This window comes from Seriola dumerili, unplaced genomic scaffold (assembly GCF_002260705.1).
Source record: "Seriola dumerili isolate Sdu_G_001 unplaced genomic scaffold, Sdu_1.0 BDQW01000291.1, whole genome shotgun sequence".
NCBI lineage: Eukaryota > Metazoa > Chordata > Actinopteri > Carangiformes > Carangidae > Seriola > Seriola dumerili.
The window spans coordinates 5376238-5392675 of record NW_019174546.1 but is presented as its reverse complement, the minus strand read 5'-3'; the positions used below and the strand labels follow the sequence as shown (position 1 = coordinate 5392675).

General features: G+C 39.8%; 1 protein-coding gene across 1 annotated transcript in view; it reads right to left on the bottom strand.

Annotated features, from left to right (window-relative positions):
* Nucleotides 1-16214, bottom strand: part of pth1r (parathyroid hormone 1 receptor) — a 44167-nt gene extending 27953 nt beyond the window's left edge. Inside the window, exon 1 of the mRNA XM_022758123.1 lies at nucleotides 16116-16214. Within this exon, the coding sequence (XP_022613844.1) occupies nucleotides 16116-16184 (69 nt within the window). The 5' untranslated portion in view covers nucleotides 16185-16214. The remainder of the gene's footprint in view (nucleotides 1-16115) is intronic.
* Nucleotides 16215-16438: the final 224 nt, after the last annotated feature.

The following is a 16438-nucleotide window of genomic DNA, read 5'->3' as shown; positions in this document are numbered from 1 at the left end:
CCACCCCCCACCCTTTTGTTCATCTGTATAAAATGCTCCCAGTGGGTCTTCCCAGACTTCCCAGGCCCCCTCTCTGTGTCTGTAAGTTCACTGCATAGTGGTACACCAACAAACACCTCACTACAGCAGACTTTGGAACAGAGACAGTGATTTCTTCAACAAGCTGCTGCATTTTTCTTTGCAGCCCTGTTATGAATATACTGTATGACATGGTGAAATAATCAAGATGTGCATCATGGCAGATTTCTTTGCTCATCTGAACCAAATTATCTCTAATATTTTACATAATTCAGATATTTTCTCCCTACTGACAGATGCTTTTACAAGTGTGAGATACAGGATCCAGGAATGCCTTTCATTTCAGGGTAAATATCAGGAGGATTTTGAAAATATGAGATTAGTATTAATCCTACAATTGAATTGTTTATACATGTGAGGCGAAGGGGTGGGGGGTGGGGGGTGGGGGTATGTCAACATAAACCCTCTGATCACAACTCTGCAAGTATTTTGACTGGAAACACAAACCATATTAATTTTCCCTATCACTTCGGAGTCATCCAATAATGCCTCTCTCTGTTAGCTGATCCGTCAGCGAGGACGAGATTTTTAGGTAAATGGTCGTATAAAGTGAGACTTTCCTTTCCAGATCACACTTCATCACATGGATGATAAATAATATACTGATAATATTTACTCTGGTCGCTGTAAAGCGCCTCTATTATGGGAATACAGTTGAATGTTTGTTTTATGTACGTGTTTTGGTCATTTGCCATTCTTTTCACCATAAGCTAACATTCACTTCCTTGTTGTTGGCATATATTCAAAATTTGATCCCAGGGGCTTTTTTGACTTTCCTGTACGTTTTTTTTTTTTCTCCACAAAATAAGGGAGGGGGGGTCTAGAAAATTATAACTCCGCTGAATCTAGTTTTTAATGGCCTGTCCTCTATCTGGAAAAAACATGAATATGTTACTTTTGACATATTGCACCGCATGAATGTTTTAGCGGATGAGGTTCCTGGATATTATAAACTCTATGAGTCAGTGCCACTCCTCTTCAACTGTGCAATTTGCATTTGATGATAAAAACCACAAACCACAAGACTGGTTGTCCTTTGGAAATGCTTGCAGACCACATTCTGACTTAAAGCAGCATTTAGTTCCTAATTATACCCTGCTCTGGTCGTAAGCTTGAAGAACAGCACTTTTGTCCTTGATGGAAACATTGTGTGCAGCTCTGAGAGGCGGCATACATCTCATGGAGTCCAGATAGTGGTGATTGTGTTGTTCTCTAAATTAAAAAGGACTAGTCCTTTGTGTTATATAAGTGATTTAATACACAAAGTATAGGCTGTTCCTCCAATCACGCAATACAAATGCAGCATTTTAATTTTCATCAAAAGCTTAAAAACTACTAATGGTTATGCAACAATCAAAAGCACTAAACATTTCATAATATCTTAATGGATGTCACAAAAGTGTCAGCTAATAACACATGTGGCAGACAAACAAGACAATCAGTTACACTAAATGTAAATATAGTCATTTTGTATATATGGATTATGAGGATTACGGGGTTAAAAATATATATTTTAATGTAGATTTATAATCCATAGGAGCTTTTCTCTTTCTTTTTTTTTCAGATGTAACAGATCATGTAGTTCTGTTACACCGGCTGTAGCATTAATGGCGTATGATACCCTCTCAGTCACAGCTTGGCAATATCAGCAGTAATCCTCTAAATCACAGCAGGTCAGGGTAAAACATGAGATCATGTCAGCCTCCATATTAGCATTCGTGATTATTATTCTTATTATTATTCATGATTCACCTGAACAGGAATATCACACACACAAAAAATACCTGTCCACTACTTTTTTTTTACCACAAAACATTCACACATTATATGTTGAGAAATAGACTTCAGCTATTTAAAATTATTATTTACAATAAGTTTTCCATTTGTTAGAATCAGCTGTAATAATGAATGAAGTGTCAACTTTGTGGGTCAAATTGCACAGCTGTAAGTCGCCCGACCTTTAGTAATTGTGAAAATGAAATAGGTGAGGTCGCAGAAAGTAGGGCTCTACAATATTTATCAAGGTGGACAGCAGGTATGTTCTAATGGCCTCATCCATTTTTAAATGAGACTTTCACCAAAATACATACTGCCGCAAGAAAAAAACCACTGTTCGCCTTCACATGTCTGAAAGCTTTCCAAAGTTCAATTTTCACACAAAAGGTTTCATAAATGAATGATGACAGGGAATTGACTGTCAGGTCGTGCCTCGGCATCAGTGGTTCAGGTCCACGTTGCAGAGGTTTGTTCCTGTTCATTCCAATCAGCGTATTCATCACTGCCACTAATGTTTCTCTGTTTCAGCTGCCGATTAATCCACTTCATTTGCAGAACCTTGGTCTAGTATTGGAGCACTGGACCTCACTCTCGACATTATAATTAGTTGCCTGCAGGGAGTTTTTCAACTCGTATTCCACTTTGTTTAACATCACAGAGCCAGTGTCATTACAGAGTAACACTTCTGGATGTGTCTATCAGCCACCATGCAACCACCATCAGCAAGCCCGCCCCTGTTTGTCATATAGACACTGTGTCAACAACACACAACACTTTGTCCTCATTTTCCTATATGGAGCAGCAAAATAACACCTTATAATAAGATGCGATCCAATACGACAACACCACAAACTATAGTTTCAAAAATTACCATCTGTGGCCATCTGAGCGCTGCCATGAATATTTTTTTTGTCAATTTTACATAGTGTCAATATAATGGATTGCCTTGCAGTGTTTTTTTTTTTTTTGGTTACTCAGTTTGATCAGTTCCTTCCCTGAACTGATGAGCAAAACACCAAGACAAGTCGATAGAGTCTGAAATCAACAAACTGAACACATAGAAGTCTCTGCATACTCCATCACATGAAGTTTAAAAGAGTCACTGTAACCTGATGAAACCAGAAAACAAAACAGAACCTCACTATCAACAAGGGTTCATATTTGGTAGAGATTGTTTTTAATACAGTTTATAGTGAAGTCACTATCCCATTACTATCTCTGGTGGTTTTAGGCTATTTGTGCAGATTTGTGCAAATGAACGAGATGAACTAGTTTATGGAAATAATAGATTAACAGAATGTAAAGAGCTACTTTCAAATGACAGAGACTGAATCTGCAACTATTTTGATAATCAATTAATTGTTTTATTTTTTTTTTTCTGCAAAAAGACCAAATCTTTGTTTTATGTGATAACAAACTGAACATGTTTTGATTTTGGATATCTGGTCGGGCAGAAAAAGACATTTGAAGAAGTTTTTTATGGGCATTTTTTAGTATTTTGACATTTTTTACAGTTAATCTTTAATTAATCAGTTGACTTCATTATAGGCAGATTAATCAATAATGGTAATAATCACTAGTTGCAGCCTTACAACTGTCACAGCTATGATTGATCTTGTCCTGATGCAGTGTCTTAAAAATAATCAGAGAGTGATTTTAACCACATAATGCGTGGAATTACCTGTCCCAAGAGGCTACACACACATGCGCACACACACAAATCTTAAGTGCAGTCACACAGTGGGAGCTTGGCGTGCAAAAAAATTGGCCAGTATGACCAGTAAGACTGAGCGCAGTAACGAAACACTTTGAAGTCGAAAGCCAGTGCGACGCTCGTCCTTCTGACCTTACCAACCTGATGAAAATCATTCCCGCAGCAAGTACGTGGTGTGCCATTACCAGTGAGAGCAGAGCAGAGCGCAACACGGCAATCAGTGCAGTGTGGATGTAGTTTAACATTTGAGTGAAGAAGGAGTGGAGCACAAAAAGGTGACGCATGTAGAGGACAACACTCGAAGCAATCAGCTCCTTTTCCACTGTTAACCAACGGGGCACCAAGCAGACTGCTGCCTGAGAAAAACTAGGACAAGGCTACTGTTTGCATAAGACCGCTAATTGTAACTGCCTTCCCAATAAAGCCTCGAAATTGTGGACTAATTAGGCACCGCATAATCACCCAAGGTGTCTCTCATTGTCTGCTAATATTCCACCCTTCTGATTTACTTATTGTAGAGGCTCACTGAAGAGAGTGAACCTTGTGCAGATGGTCACCTTGATTGAAGTGCTTTTCAATGGAGCCGTTCTAACACAGAATAAAGACAATTTAAAATCACCAAGCGCATACAAAGTCATGTCGGAGCGCTCTAATTTCAGAGAACAGCAAAGAATATTGTAAAATCATTATGAAATACGCATCTGCTTCCAAGTGTAATTCATGATGCTGAAATGTGGCCAAATTAGATAAAAGTATTCTAATTTATTTTAAGATTAATCTTAATATTTTTACTGAACCACAGATTTTCTGCCACATGGAAATGAATAAAACATGATAGAAACGACATTACTATGACCTTCAAAGTGATATTAAAAATGTGCATATGTTGCGTCTTCCCCTGAAGCACTGCCGTAAGGGTTGACATAAATAACATGTACCATAATTCTTCTCAGCATGACATCCAGGAAAAAGCATTTACACGACATAAGTCCACTTGAAGCACACGCTGTGAAGGAAGATTTAATAAAACTCACATTGCAACTTCAATCAAGCAATCAAAGTCGGAGAAGGTCGTGCATTCTGTGACACTGAAACAAAAGGTCAAAAGCACACAAGGCAAATAAAGGTGGCTGATATTTAATTGATTATTTTTTGACATCACTTTTCAAACGCTGCTGGCGGGCCTGCTGAGTCTATAAAAAGCAGTTCTGCCACAAATCTGATTCTATAAAGCCACTAAATGACGTGCTGAGCCATCGCTGGATTACAGAGATACATACAGTACGTACAGTGTATATAACTGCATTTGAAGGATTTCATACACACCCGAGACACAACTGTTAATGCACACGGCTGAGGATGAACAAGCTCAGACTGTCTAGTGAGTGAAGAAAATGCGAGCACACATGGGCCGCAGTGTTAACGGTGTACTCCGACTGAGAGGCCTGCAACTGGCCTGTCAGCATGAGCTTTCCACTTTCCACTTACTACAAGGTCACTGGTGCTGAGGTCTCTGAACCATGTTTTGATTTGACTGAAAATGACTTGAACTCATGGGTAAAGAGCAGAGTCCGTATAGCAAAAGGCAAACAGTGTGCACGGAAGAGGACGGTACAAGTCCATATCACATATTTGGCTCATTGTAAACACAGTGAAGACACACAGGAGTGTATTCTCTTTGCGCATCAGTCAGTAGTACAAAACCATCTTTATGGACCGAATATATTTAGCTTTTTTTCAATAATGAAGTCCTCCATTTAAATTGGGTGGTTAGCACCAGTTCCTATGTTTAAATTTTGATCATATATTGTACATCCGTGCTTAAAAAGGAGCAGTCAACTGATGTAGAACTGATCTCCGGCACATGAAAGGATCATGGGACCAGGATTTCTGAGCTTTCCCACATCTGCATAATTATAAGTAATCCCTTTCAAATTTACCCCACACAGCACAACTTCTGCTTTGGCACTTTTTAAAAAAAAAATTCTTTAAAAGAGTGCGCTCCCGTAACATCGTCAGACAGACAAAAATGAAAACAATCAGAGCCGATGCAGCACAACCCACGATGTAATTTTTTTGTTACTTTTTTCTATTCCACGTGTTTTTCTTTTATGTCGAAACATGCTGCCTACATCACCCACAAAGCAACTGGGCCACTGGCAATTTGATCAGCAATTCAGGTGTGTTATGCTAGCAGCGACTAATGAGCAGAGATGAGGAGCGAGTTGGGGGCGAACCGACAGCCGAACAGTAGAGGTCACATACCCAATGGGCTTTGATGCCCAGAGCAGCGAGTCCCTGGTTGGACTCCCAGCCGGCGAGCCACACAAGTCTGGTAATCTCACTTCCTTCTAACTTTCTAACACCCCCATATATAGTTTTTTTTCTTTTATTTTAATCATAGTCTTTAGCCTCAACCAACGCTGACTCATGTGACTTTTATTTTTACATATGCAGCAGCATTAACCAAGACAGATTTTCTGTGTAAAATGGTTGACATTCCCCTTATTAGTGCATGTACACTGACACAGTCATACATTCTTTGTGTATTTGCTGTAATGTTATGTAAGCATAACATGTAATTCTGCAGCTGGGAAACAATTATCTCTTTATTATGATAAATTTGCCCGTAGTGGCTGGGATAGGGAGGCGTATACTGTTTATTGAATGCGTCTTCGTGACTGTGACGACCCTCTCTAAGCAGGCCTCTCCCTGCAGGAGCCTGATGGGTGGAGTTCGGTCGTCAGGATGATTCAGCTCACCTGGACTGGCTGCACTATTTAAGCTGGTAGCAGTTTGCCAGTCTCTCTCTCCTCTGGTTTCCACTCTGTTTGGTTTTGTTGTAGTTTGTTTGTCTTCAGACTGGTTTCCTTTGTTGTGTAAAATAAACTTATTTTCAGTTCAACTTGTATGTGGTCTTCCTTCCTTTGTACAGCCTTGAGTCAGGTTGTGACAGTGACCATGCATAAGAAGATATGTTATACTGACAGTTTGTACAAGAAATGGTATGAATACAACCTTGGAATAAATAAGAAAAATAAGAAAAGTCTTCACAGTGGATGTCATTCCAGTATCATAGTGCATGCTGAATGCAAATTCTTGACTGGCTTTTACTGGTCTTTAATGTGGTCTTAATGATGCTCATTATCCTTGAAAAAAAAAAAAAAAACCTCATCAATAATAACCCATCAAATAAGATTATTCCACACAGAGCTCTGCTTTGTCCAAAAACAACCACGCCACATTACATCATCAATAAAAAACCACTGCAGAAATAAGCCGCAAACTCTAAGGGGCATTCCAGTTCCAGAGTCACATGTTACGTGTGACTCTGGAACTACTGAAACACTGCCAGGGTACCATACATACAGCAAAATCCATGCACTACATTTACAGTGAGTCACCAATACATATGATCAGTGCAATGCACTAATGCACTGATTCGCTAACACGCTTTTGTTGTATGTCAAACATTAAATGTTTTTAATTGAAAAAACCATGAGCTTAGTGCAACTCAACTCCCAAAATAAACATGCAACAAAATATAATTAGATCGACTGCTCTGATCTAATTAACCAATATGTATTTCTTTATATAGTTATTTTTATTTGTTAGTTAAATCACCAATTGATTCATTCATTTCATGCTGCCCACTGAACGTATCGGGCCACTGGGTTGGCTGGAGTCAGTCCCAGTACACACGTCACCAGTCAACCAACGAGAGACAGAGAAATTTGACCAATGAACAATAATATAATGTTGGAGGAAGAGTTCATGTGCAAAACTTGGAGTAACACTTGGAATGAACCTATCTGACCTTCAACACACAATTAACATCACGCTTGTAAATGTCAGTTTGGAGCACTTTAACTTCAGATCTGCTATAACTTACTATAGCTGTGCAACCACATTCAGAGTTTGTGCTCTCGTCGGCTCATGTGTCAAATGCCGTGGAGCTAACGTAGCAGAGTTCAGCCAGACTTCGCACCATTATCTGAATTTAAAAATCGTCTGAGATTTCCCCCGTCCTGCAGTGTGAGGATTTCTTACTTATTGCTGGAAAATCTGGAGCTGTGAACTGCATACTTACAAACCCATAAGCCCCTGAGTTTTGCAATGAAACTAATAAAGGTCCTTTTAAGAAATCCAGCCTCCTCTCAGCCATAAGCCTTGTGCCAGGGGAGTATCCCTGCCCAAAATTTGAGCTGCTTCCAAATCACAACCGAATCAGATGTGTGAAATCCTACTCTTCCTGCTCTTGATCACTTAGGGAATTGACTCTTAACTGTCTACAAACTCAATTCTTGTTGCATTTGGGAGAGTAGAATGAGTCTAGGAGCTTTTGTATATCTGAAACTCAATCCCTTCACCAACAGTGGGGGTAGGGCTGAGCAGAACCCTTGCTCAATGGCAAAGGTGTCTACATAGATGAGAATTTTCACATGTCAACTCAACTGAGGCACTCCGGGATTCCAGTCATATTGCCCGCAAGGAAGTCTGCACCACAATATTGATACAGCAGGTACCTGATGAAAAACGACCACAAAGGACACAAACTCATCATAGCACTGGCAAACAACCAGCGTGTCCCTGATTATTTGAAGTGTTGGGTTTTCTGTCCAACAATTTCTTAGTGCAATGTTTGAGTGAAAACTATGCCAATATTGTACAGTCTCAAAACTCAGTGAGTAGAAGAGCACTCAGGATAGAAGCCAGACCACCTTATCAAAGACTGACAGAGGCGAAGCAGCCTATCACGCTGAAATGTGTCAAGTCTTTGACACATGGCCGCGGCGACGTTTAACTTCCCTGAGATAACCATCACCACATACAGCATGTCTCGGGTATTCAGCTGAAATTTGGAAACTGCCTGTCTGCCAAAAAAAAAAAAAAAAAAAAAAAAAAAAAAAAAAAAAAAAAAAAAGAAAAAACCTTTCATACATGACATGTCGACAATGAGAAGAACTGAAAAGAAATAGTGAGAGGCAAGGCTCGGGAGTGAAACTGTCAGAAGTAGTTTACTGGAAGCATCTTTTGCAGCGTGAAATACTTCCTCCTTTGCCTTCACTGATCTTTGTCAAACTTCTACTCCTTACCTTTTGAAGATGCGTCATTCACAGGATGACTGAGTCCAAATAAACCGATTTAAATGCATCATTAAGTTGTCAAAGTAAAAATAAAAAATAAAGGCAAAAGGTAAAAAGGCTAACATTACCACGAACTCAGCTGCATACAGAGTGCACAGATCTTTATGAATGCTGAAGTTCATGGAGGCAGAGGCACATCATTAAAATATCAGTTAGAAGTGTAAGTTTTTCAGTGAGGTGTAAAAGTGGCATTGAGTTACACATACTCTAGCATTCTTCAAGTGGAAAAGTTAAGAAAAAAAAAAAGCAGGGGTCACGGTAAGTCAAGAAAACAAGCCCTTTCCTGAGTCAAACACAGCCATGGTATAACCTTACCATGCTGGTGAAACTGAAGACTCTCCTATTAACAGGCACGTTATGAGTCTGACTCACAGGGCCTCTAAAAACTGAGCAATGTGTCAGTCAGTACAAAGAAAAAAAAAAAAAAAAGCTATGGCATGAGGATGTATGAGAAGGTTCAAGAAATTAGATTGTTCTGCACTTATCTCAGGAATCCTCTCAGCTACTGTAAACTGCTACTCTGCAGTGAAATACTGATGTGAGCATAATGATGTGTGTGTGAAGGCTATATTTTCCTACTACAAGTTGCCTCTGTGAGCTGAATCCCAGGCTGATCCCAGGAAAAGTCAGGCAAACATGTGAACTGACCAGTGACGACAGCAAGTGACTCACAATCTGCAGCGACGAGCGCTGTACAGCATCTGATAACAGCGGAGTTTACACCTCCACATCACTTGCTCTAAAACAAAATTACAAAACAGGACATCCAAAATCTGCCAGCACTTAATCTTATTTGGATGGCGAAATTACATCCTAACCGAGGTGGGTATAAATACCATCTGTGCACTACAATACACCACTCTCTCAAATCCTTCAGCTACTGCTGATTTCCATTTCCTCACAGTCCATCACGCACAATTACAGGATACTCTCAAAGTATAAACATTGTCATTTTGGTGTGTTACAGTGACTCAGCGATGTGGCGTTTCATTTGCGAAGTGAGTGCAGTGTCTGTGGACCGTGTCCACAGAGCTTCTCGTGTCCCGTTGTTGCAGCACTATCCTCAACTATACCTCAAAACACAACTTTGAAATTTTTCCTGAACTATTGTCACCCCTTATACCTGTTAATACACACCCAGCCTCTGGCTATGATAAATGTATACTGCTCTGTAAAAAATGAAGTTTCAGGGTAATTCTCCATGCTGAGTATACAATACAGTGACTTGTGAAACAGATCATTTTAATACTAGTCCTAGTTTAGTCCTAGTTTAGCGGTTTTTAAGAGAGCCTATAGGAAGCGTTGGATCAATGTCAGCATTTTTCTCAGGGTTGTGATTTGAAGTGTTTGGTTTATGTGGCACCATTTCAAGTATCTAACCTTCTTTATACCAAATTGCTATGAACCTGTCATAAGAACCTACAATTATCAGACTGCCACCCCCTCATACAGCAATGTGTTGTTGACTTTTTCTACGTTTTACACAGTGAGACTTGTTTATAAGGGTCTGAAGCCGGCAGGAGTGACATCATACAATCCTCTAATCCTGTTCAACAGTGCAATAATGTGAACCCACTGTTTGCACTAACACCAGGCCAAACTGGCATTAGCATGTGCAAGCAGCAAAGATACTGCAGGAGGCTTGATTTTGTCTGCAAGTCAAAAATGGTACTCCTTCTCGGAGTCACAACTCAGTCAAATCTGAACATGAAGGTATGATGCATATATTGTTATATTCAATATATTCAAGTCAGTTTTGTCTAACGGGTGGGTGGGTGGAGGGGCACTACTGGAATTACTGCGAAGCCCTGCCCTGCTAATTAGCTATATCATGTTATATTGCCATACGCCCACCAGCTAAAAGCAGTAATTTCATAGTTGTCAGTATTTTCAAAACAAATATTATTCTGTGTGAAAGTAGAGAGGCAGGCTGATAAAAAGTGGGCATTGCAAACCAGGTGATTACAGCACTTGAGACTCTATTGTCAGAAAGGTGTGGGCACAGAGAGCCTGGTGACTGAAGTATGGTGATTTCATGAAAAGAGGCTTGCAGCAACTGCCCCCTTATCTTCACTTCAAATGCTGCCGTCTTCTGTACGGCTGCAGTTCTGTAATTTCTGTGATGGAGAGAACAGTCTGAAGTGGATCCAATATAAGCTTCTATCGTGTTTGCGGTGTCGATGGAGAGCCGCCACAAATGAATAGGCAATGAATAGGCCTTACATTAAATTAGCTTGGAGGAGATAACACATTTGGTTATTGCTCTTATCCCAGGAGAGCAATTTCACAATATGGAAAATGGTTTGATGATGATATTGGGTGATGACACAAACATGTTCTGATATCTAGCTTTCTCTACCAGTCCCATTGTTTCATTCAACGTATTTAATTAAACTTTCATTTTATCTAACCTTAATTTAGCCAGAGTAATAATCATAACAATAACAATAAACATTATTAAAATTATCCAAACAACCACATGCTATTATGTATTATCACTGTCGGCGCCCTGCACTTTGGAAAGACAGTGGCAGTTCCCACAACTCTAATCATAATTAAAGCTATACAGTTTCATCCCTCTCAAATTAGCCAACATACAAATATGTCACAACTACCTAAGGGCTAGTTTTAAGCTTACGGCCTGTTTCGTCTGTCAAGTTGAGCAGTGTGACAGCTATCAGACCAAAGGCATGTTGGCCAGTAGGGCGTTTTTTCAGTAGAAATAGTGAGAACCAGCTGATTACAATATATAAGGAACCTGAAAGTCACTAAAGTCACTCAAGTTATTATGAATCAATATCATCTGTATATATATATATATATATATATATATATATATATATATGTACATATAACCTTCACAAAAAAAAATATGAATGGCTTTTAAATGGTATATCACAGTATTGTCTTACAAATAATGTTGATTGTGAGCCCAGATGCTAGCCTCTGAACAAGCATTTTGTTTGTTTGTTTATTTGTTTTTTCTTGTGTGGATTTTGGTGGATTCACATGGCCAGATGGCCAGCTAGTCCTCCCTTGGCTTGGTCTGGCTTGGCTTCCCCTGCAGCTTCCCACCACTCTCATTGGCTCAAGCTAAGGAACAATTAGCAACCCGCTCCACGGGCGGATCCACAGCTGCTGAGGTTGAACTAACTGGATAAAGTAAGAAAATAAATTGTGTTAGGAATGAGGGGGCTTCCTTACAGTTTTACTGTTTTGTGAGCAGCGTGACAATGAGCTCTGAGTGTTCAGTGACCGATATCAATACTGTAAAGGCTTTGTGATGCTCACAAATCTCAGTGGAGACGGGATGAACCAAACATGGAAGCAAACCACTAAAGGACTGTTTAAAAAGAAGCCTTCACTGTGTGTAAAACACACAAATAGCAGATAACAAATTTGAATCATATGCGTTTGATTTTTTTTGGTTTGAAGGTGTGCAACAAACTGTGGTAATTCTTGACACTAAAATTGCACTTTGACACTTAATCATTGCTGACACACCTCCTACTGCTTTTCTTCTCCCTCTTGGGAGCAGTAAATGTCACAGTATGAATCCTGGCCTTGCAGCACACACACAAACACATACACACAAACCTGAGCTCTTCATAAAATAACCATTGGAATACAGAAAACAATACAGAAAACTAACTGATGACACAGCTTCTGTAAGCAAATCTGGGTGTGCGGGTTCTCCTTTAATGAGGGGATAAGAAATGACACACAGTGGACAGCAATGCACACTGAGGGGAGCAAATTGGTCCTGGCAGGGCTTTGTTGTCCCTCTGTGTCTTAATGGGGCCTCATAAGAAAGGGAATCAAGATCAAGGCCACGTCCAGACTGTTTGAACTCCCTGAGTAAATACAGCATGAAGTAATGGTTACGTGTGCTTTAGGTAGCACTTTGCCATAGCATCTCCTGGTGTCACACAGATGTTCTTTTCCAATAGATGACAGATTTATTTATTTATTGACAGTCACAATTTCACACCAGACAACAACATTTCCTTTCAAAGATTGCATGAGGACAAACAGTTGCCTTCAATACATGGACAAGTATTTGAGAGAGAGAGAGAGAGAGAGAGAGAGAGAGAGAGAGAGAGAGAGAGAGAGAGAGAGAGAGAGAGAGATCCTCTTTATACAAATGGGCCAATTACACTGGTCAGAGGTGGAATATCTTGCAGCAAGAGGCCATTATAATGAGTAATTTCCTTTCATGTCACCTGTAATTTGGTGAAGAGGTGTCATTTCTTTTTCATATGGAAATGAATGAGTGTTGCATGTTACATCGGAAAACAACTCCACTTTTTGTTTGTGTGCCTGAAAGATAATGAGACACTCCAGTTGGGGGTGGGCCATGTCGATAAAATTAATAGTGCAATAATTACGGCAGGATTATCAAAACACTCAATTTTAGAATTCCAGATAAAATATTCAAAATAAAAGCACGAAAAGTTTAATTGACATTGAGTCAGAAGATTTTTATTTCTGTGTGTTTTGTGAAAACAAAATTATTATAATTTAAGTATTTGAGTCTATAAAAATATGAGAATTTTGTCAGAAAATGTTTATAAAGAGAGACAGTTATTATAAGCGTCAATAGAATAAAGTATCAGCCTTACACAGCAGGGCCAGCTGCATCATCTCTTATCAAGAGAAAGTTTGCTAAATAACTCTCTGCATGAAGCTGCAGACTAAGTATAATTAAAAGAGGCAATCAAACAGACTGTGGTCTCTGCAGTTTTGTTTAAATTAGTCAATGAAAAGCAAACTTGTGGAAGACCTTTAAGGAGATGCTTCATACAGTACTCCCACAGATACACACACATCCCCTCACAAGCTCAGACAAAAGGGGAAAGAAATTATCATAAGTCATGTTGGGGATGTGTTAAAGGGGCATGAAAAAAAATGAGTTTCAATATTAAAGCCTATTTCACAAATGCACCAGCAGTTCATACGAATTAGAGAGAAGTTATCTGCTGCTCCTAATTACCAGAGACAGATTGAGATGAGATTATTCCGCACACTAATCTGTGTTGTGAAGTTCCAGTGAGAATAATTTGGCGGAGATGGATAAAGCTACTCTGAAAGGTTATTCCGAGGGGCATGCAGTGTGTGCCTCTTAGGGCCATTAACTGCAAAGGCTTTTAAATGATAAACCAGGGGAAAAAGGGAGGCAGTGATTTATTACAAAAAAGCTACAGTTTCTTTGCACTTCATGGCACATTTTTCTCCAGTCTCATCCCTTTTGATGAAAGTGTAGATTACAATCGTGATCCTGTGGTTTCAAATTGATTTATCCTGCCAGTGAACATCAAATGACTGGTTCCCTGCTGAGAAAATTACACATACATCGTCCATCTATGGGCACAATTTAACACTTCTTTATCAGTCATGTCAGTTTAGCATTACTTAACAAATAAATGTGAAATCTAAAAATTTCTGCCAAATTTCTGACGAACCAAGCCTCAAATAAAAAGAGGAAGAAGTTCTAGGCTAAAGTCGTCAACAGATATTTTCCACATCTAGTCAAACTGGTCCAAACGGCCTTGTGTACTACAAAACATGACAGTCAGACTCACAGTCGTGTTTAGTCCAGATCTGACATAATTTTTGGCCATGGCAGGCGGATACAGATACAGCTCTAGAGCTTCCAGTGAAGATCGAGACACATGCAAGTCATCACGGAGGAAAGCGCAGTCATGAGGTAGAAATTAAACGCTCACTGAGGTTCCTGAAAGCAGTGCTTCCGCTTAATAAATGTAATAACTGAGTAAGTGAGGCAGCCAGTCACACTGAACAAAGGCTCCATGAGGTAGCGCTTTGTCTGTGAGCTGTCACTGCAGCATGCCTGCTGAGGAGTACAACACAATGGAGAGATTCCTGGTCTAGTTCTTGTATCTGCCACTTCCCATCAGATAAAAAAAAATGCTGGATGATACACACAGACTCAACCGGTTCACAGAGCTGCTGCACTGCTGTAATATTTGTACCTATACCAGGATATCGTCGCTTACATGCTGAGCCCCTGCAAAGCGGCACAAGCCTGTAGTTTGACAACTGTGTATCTCAGTTGAAAAAGCTGTGTATTCTTTCTTTAAACAGAGACACAGACTTTCCACTCTTAGCTGCGGCTTTCAGTGAAATCAACGTCCCGTTTGGTCACAGTTTGGAAAAAAAAAAGAAAAAAAAAAGACTTTTTTGTGGAGAGGAAGACTAAGCAAACACCAAACTTAAAAACGGGTAAACACCATTCACAGACAGAGCCTTTTAACGACTGAATGTTGAATCAGCTATAAATACACAGCTATGTTATAATTGTTTTCCTCTGCCATCTAAACCAATGAGCCTAGAGGTCCACTGCGGTACACTGATGGACCACATCACTGGGAAAATGCACTGTACCTCAGAGCCTGGGCGAACTGCCTGTTGAATGCAGAACTGCCTCAGCCAAAACACACAGAACCAACTTGGTGCGCTGCTCTGCTTGCACAGTGTGTGTGTGTGTGTGTGTGTGTGTGTGTGTGTGTGTGTGTGTGTGTGTGTGTGTGTGTGTGTCTGTGTGTGTGTATGTGTGTGCAGTAGGCCCTCTGGATATAGCTATGGCAATATTTGAGAGCGCAACTATATATCACAATGTCGGGCAAAAGTAAATCATTACAGCTGTGAATTGCTGAGGTGAAACTGTTCAGGTGCTGCTGGAGTTATGAATGAAACATTTACTCCCATTGTGGCGGCAAGAAGTGCTTCAGTTCAGGCGGATGAGAGCTACACAAAGCTATGAAACAATCCATAGTAAACACAATGTGCTGCCTATTACAGGAACTAGGTTACCAGCCGCTGCTCTCCACAAACACTCTGTTATTGTGTTGTAACTGTGGGAAGACGCATTTATTGAAACAAAAGTGTAATCACTAATAACAGCAGCTTGTTGTCTGGAGCCTTTTCAACCTCTGCAGTCCAGTTATGACACTGTCAATACTTGAGTCAATACGCAACTATGTCTCTTACAGTTTGAGCTCACATACAACCTCCTTGCAATGAAGCTTCTTCTTTTCTGGTCTTTTCAATCAGACTTGACTAATATAACCAACCCAATGATCTTTACAACAATCTTTACTAAGCCTAACCCTACTGTATAAATCAAAACCTGACAGTGAGCATTCGCAGATATTATCATTACAAAGGTTTTGTCTGATTAGAAATGCAGGTGTCCTAATTATTTATGCCAAACAGTCACATGTGAACTGCTGCAACAACAGCTGCTCCTCTGTCTGATCTGATCTGTGGACCTCCACAGTGCATCATCTAAATAACATTTTGGTCACTATAAAAAAAACAAAAAAACAAAGAAAAACACATGATGGCATTTAAAGATAAAATATATAAAAATGACTTACCAGGCATAAACTGCTGAGTAGTGAGATGAGCAGAAAGTCCAGATTGTGGAGCAGCAGAGCGGATCCCATCCCTGACCTGAGGCAACTCTACCTCCAAGAGTCCTTGCAGGGCTCGAACAGACGCTGATGATGCTCAGATGAAATTATTTAATCTACTTAACTCTCTTCAAAGTAGAGAGAGTTGTGTTTTTTTTTACTCCATCTGGCCTCTCGATGCTTATGGCGGCTTGTGAAATCATAACTCTGTAATCGCCTCCACTCTGCCCTCGATTTAATTTCCTATAATCTACTATACGCTCAGGCTCAGCCCGCTCTCTGTATTT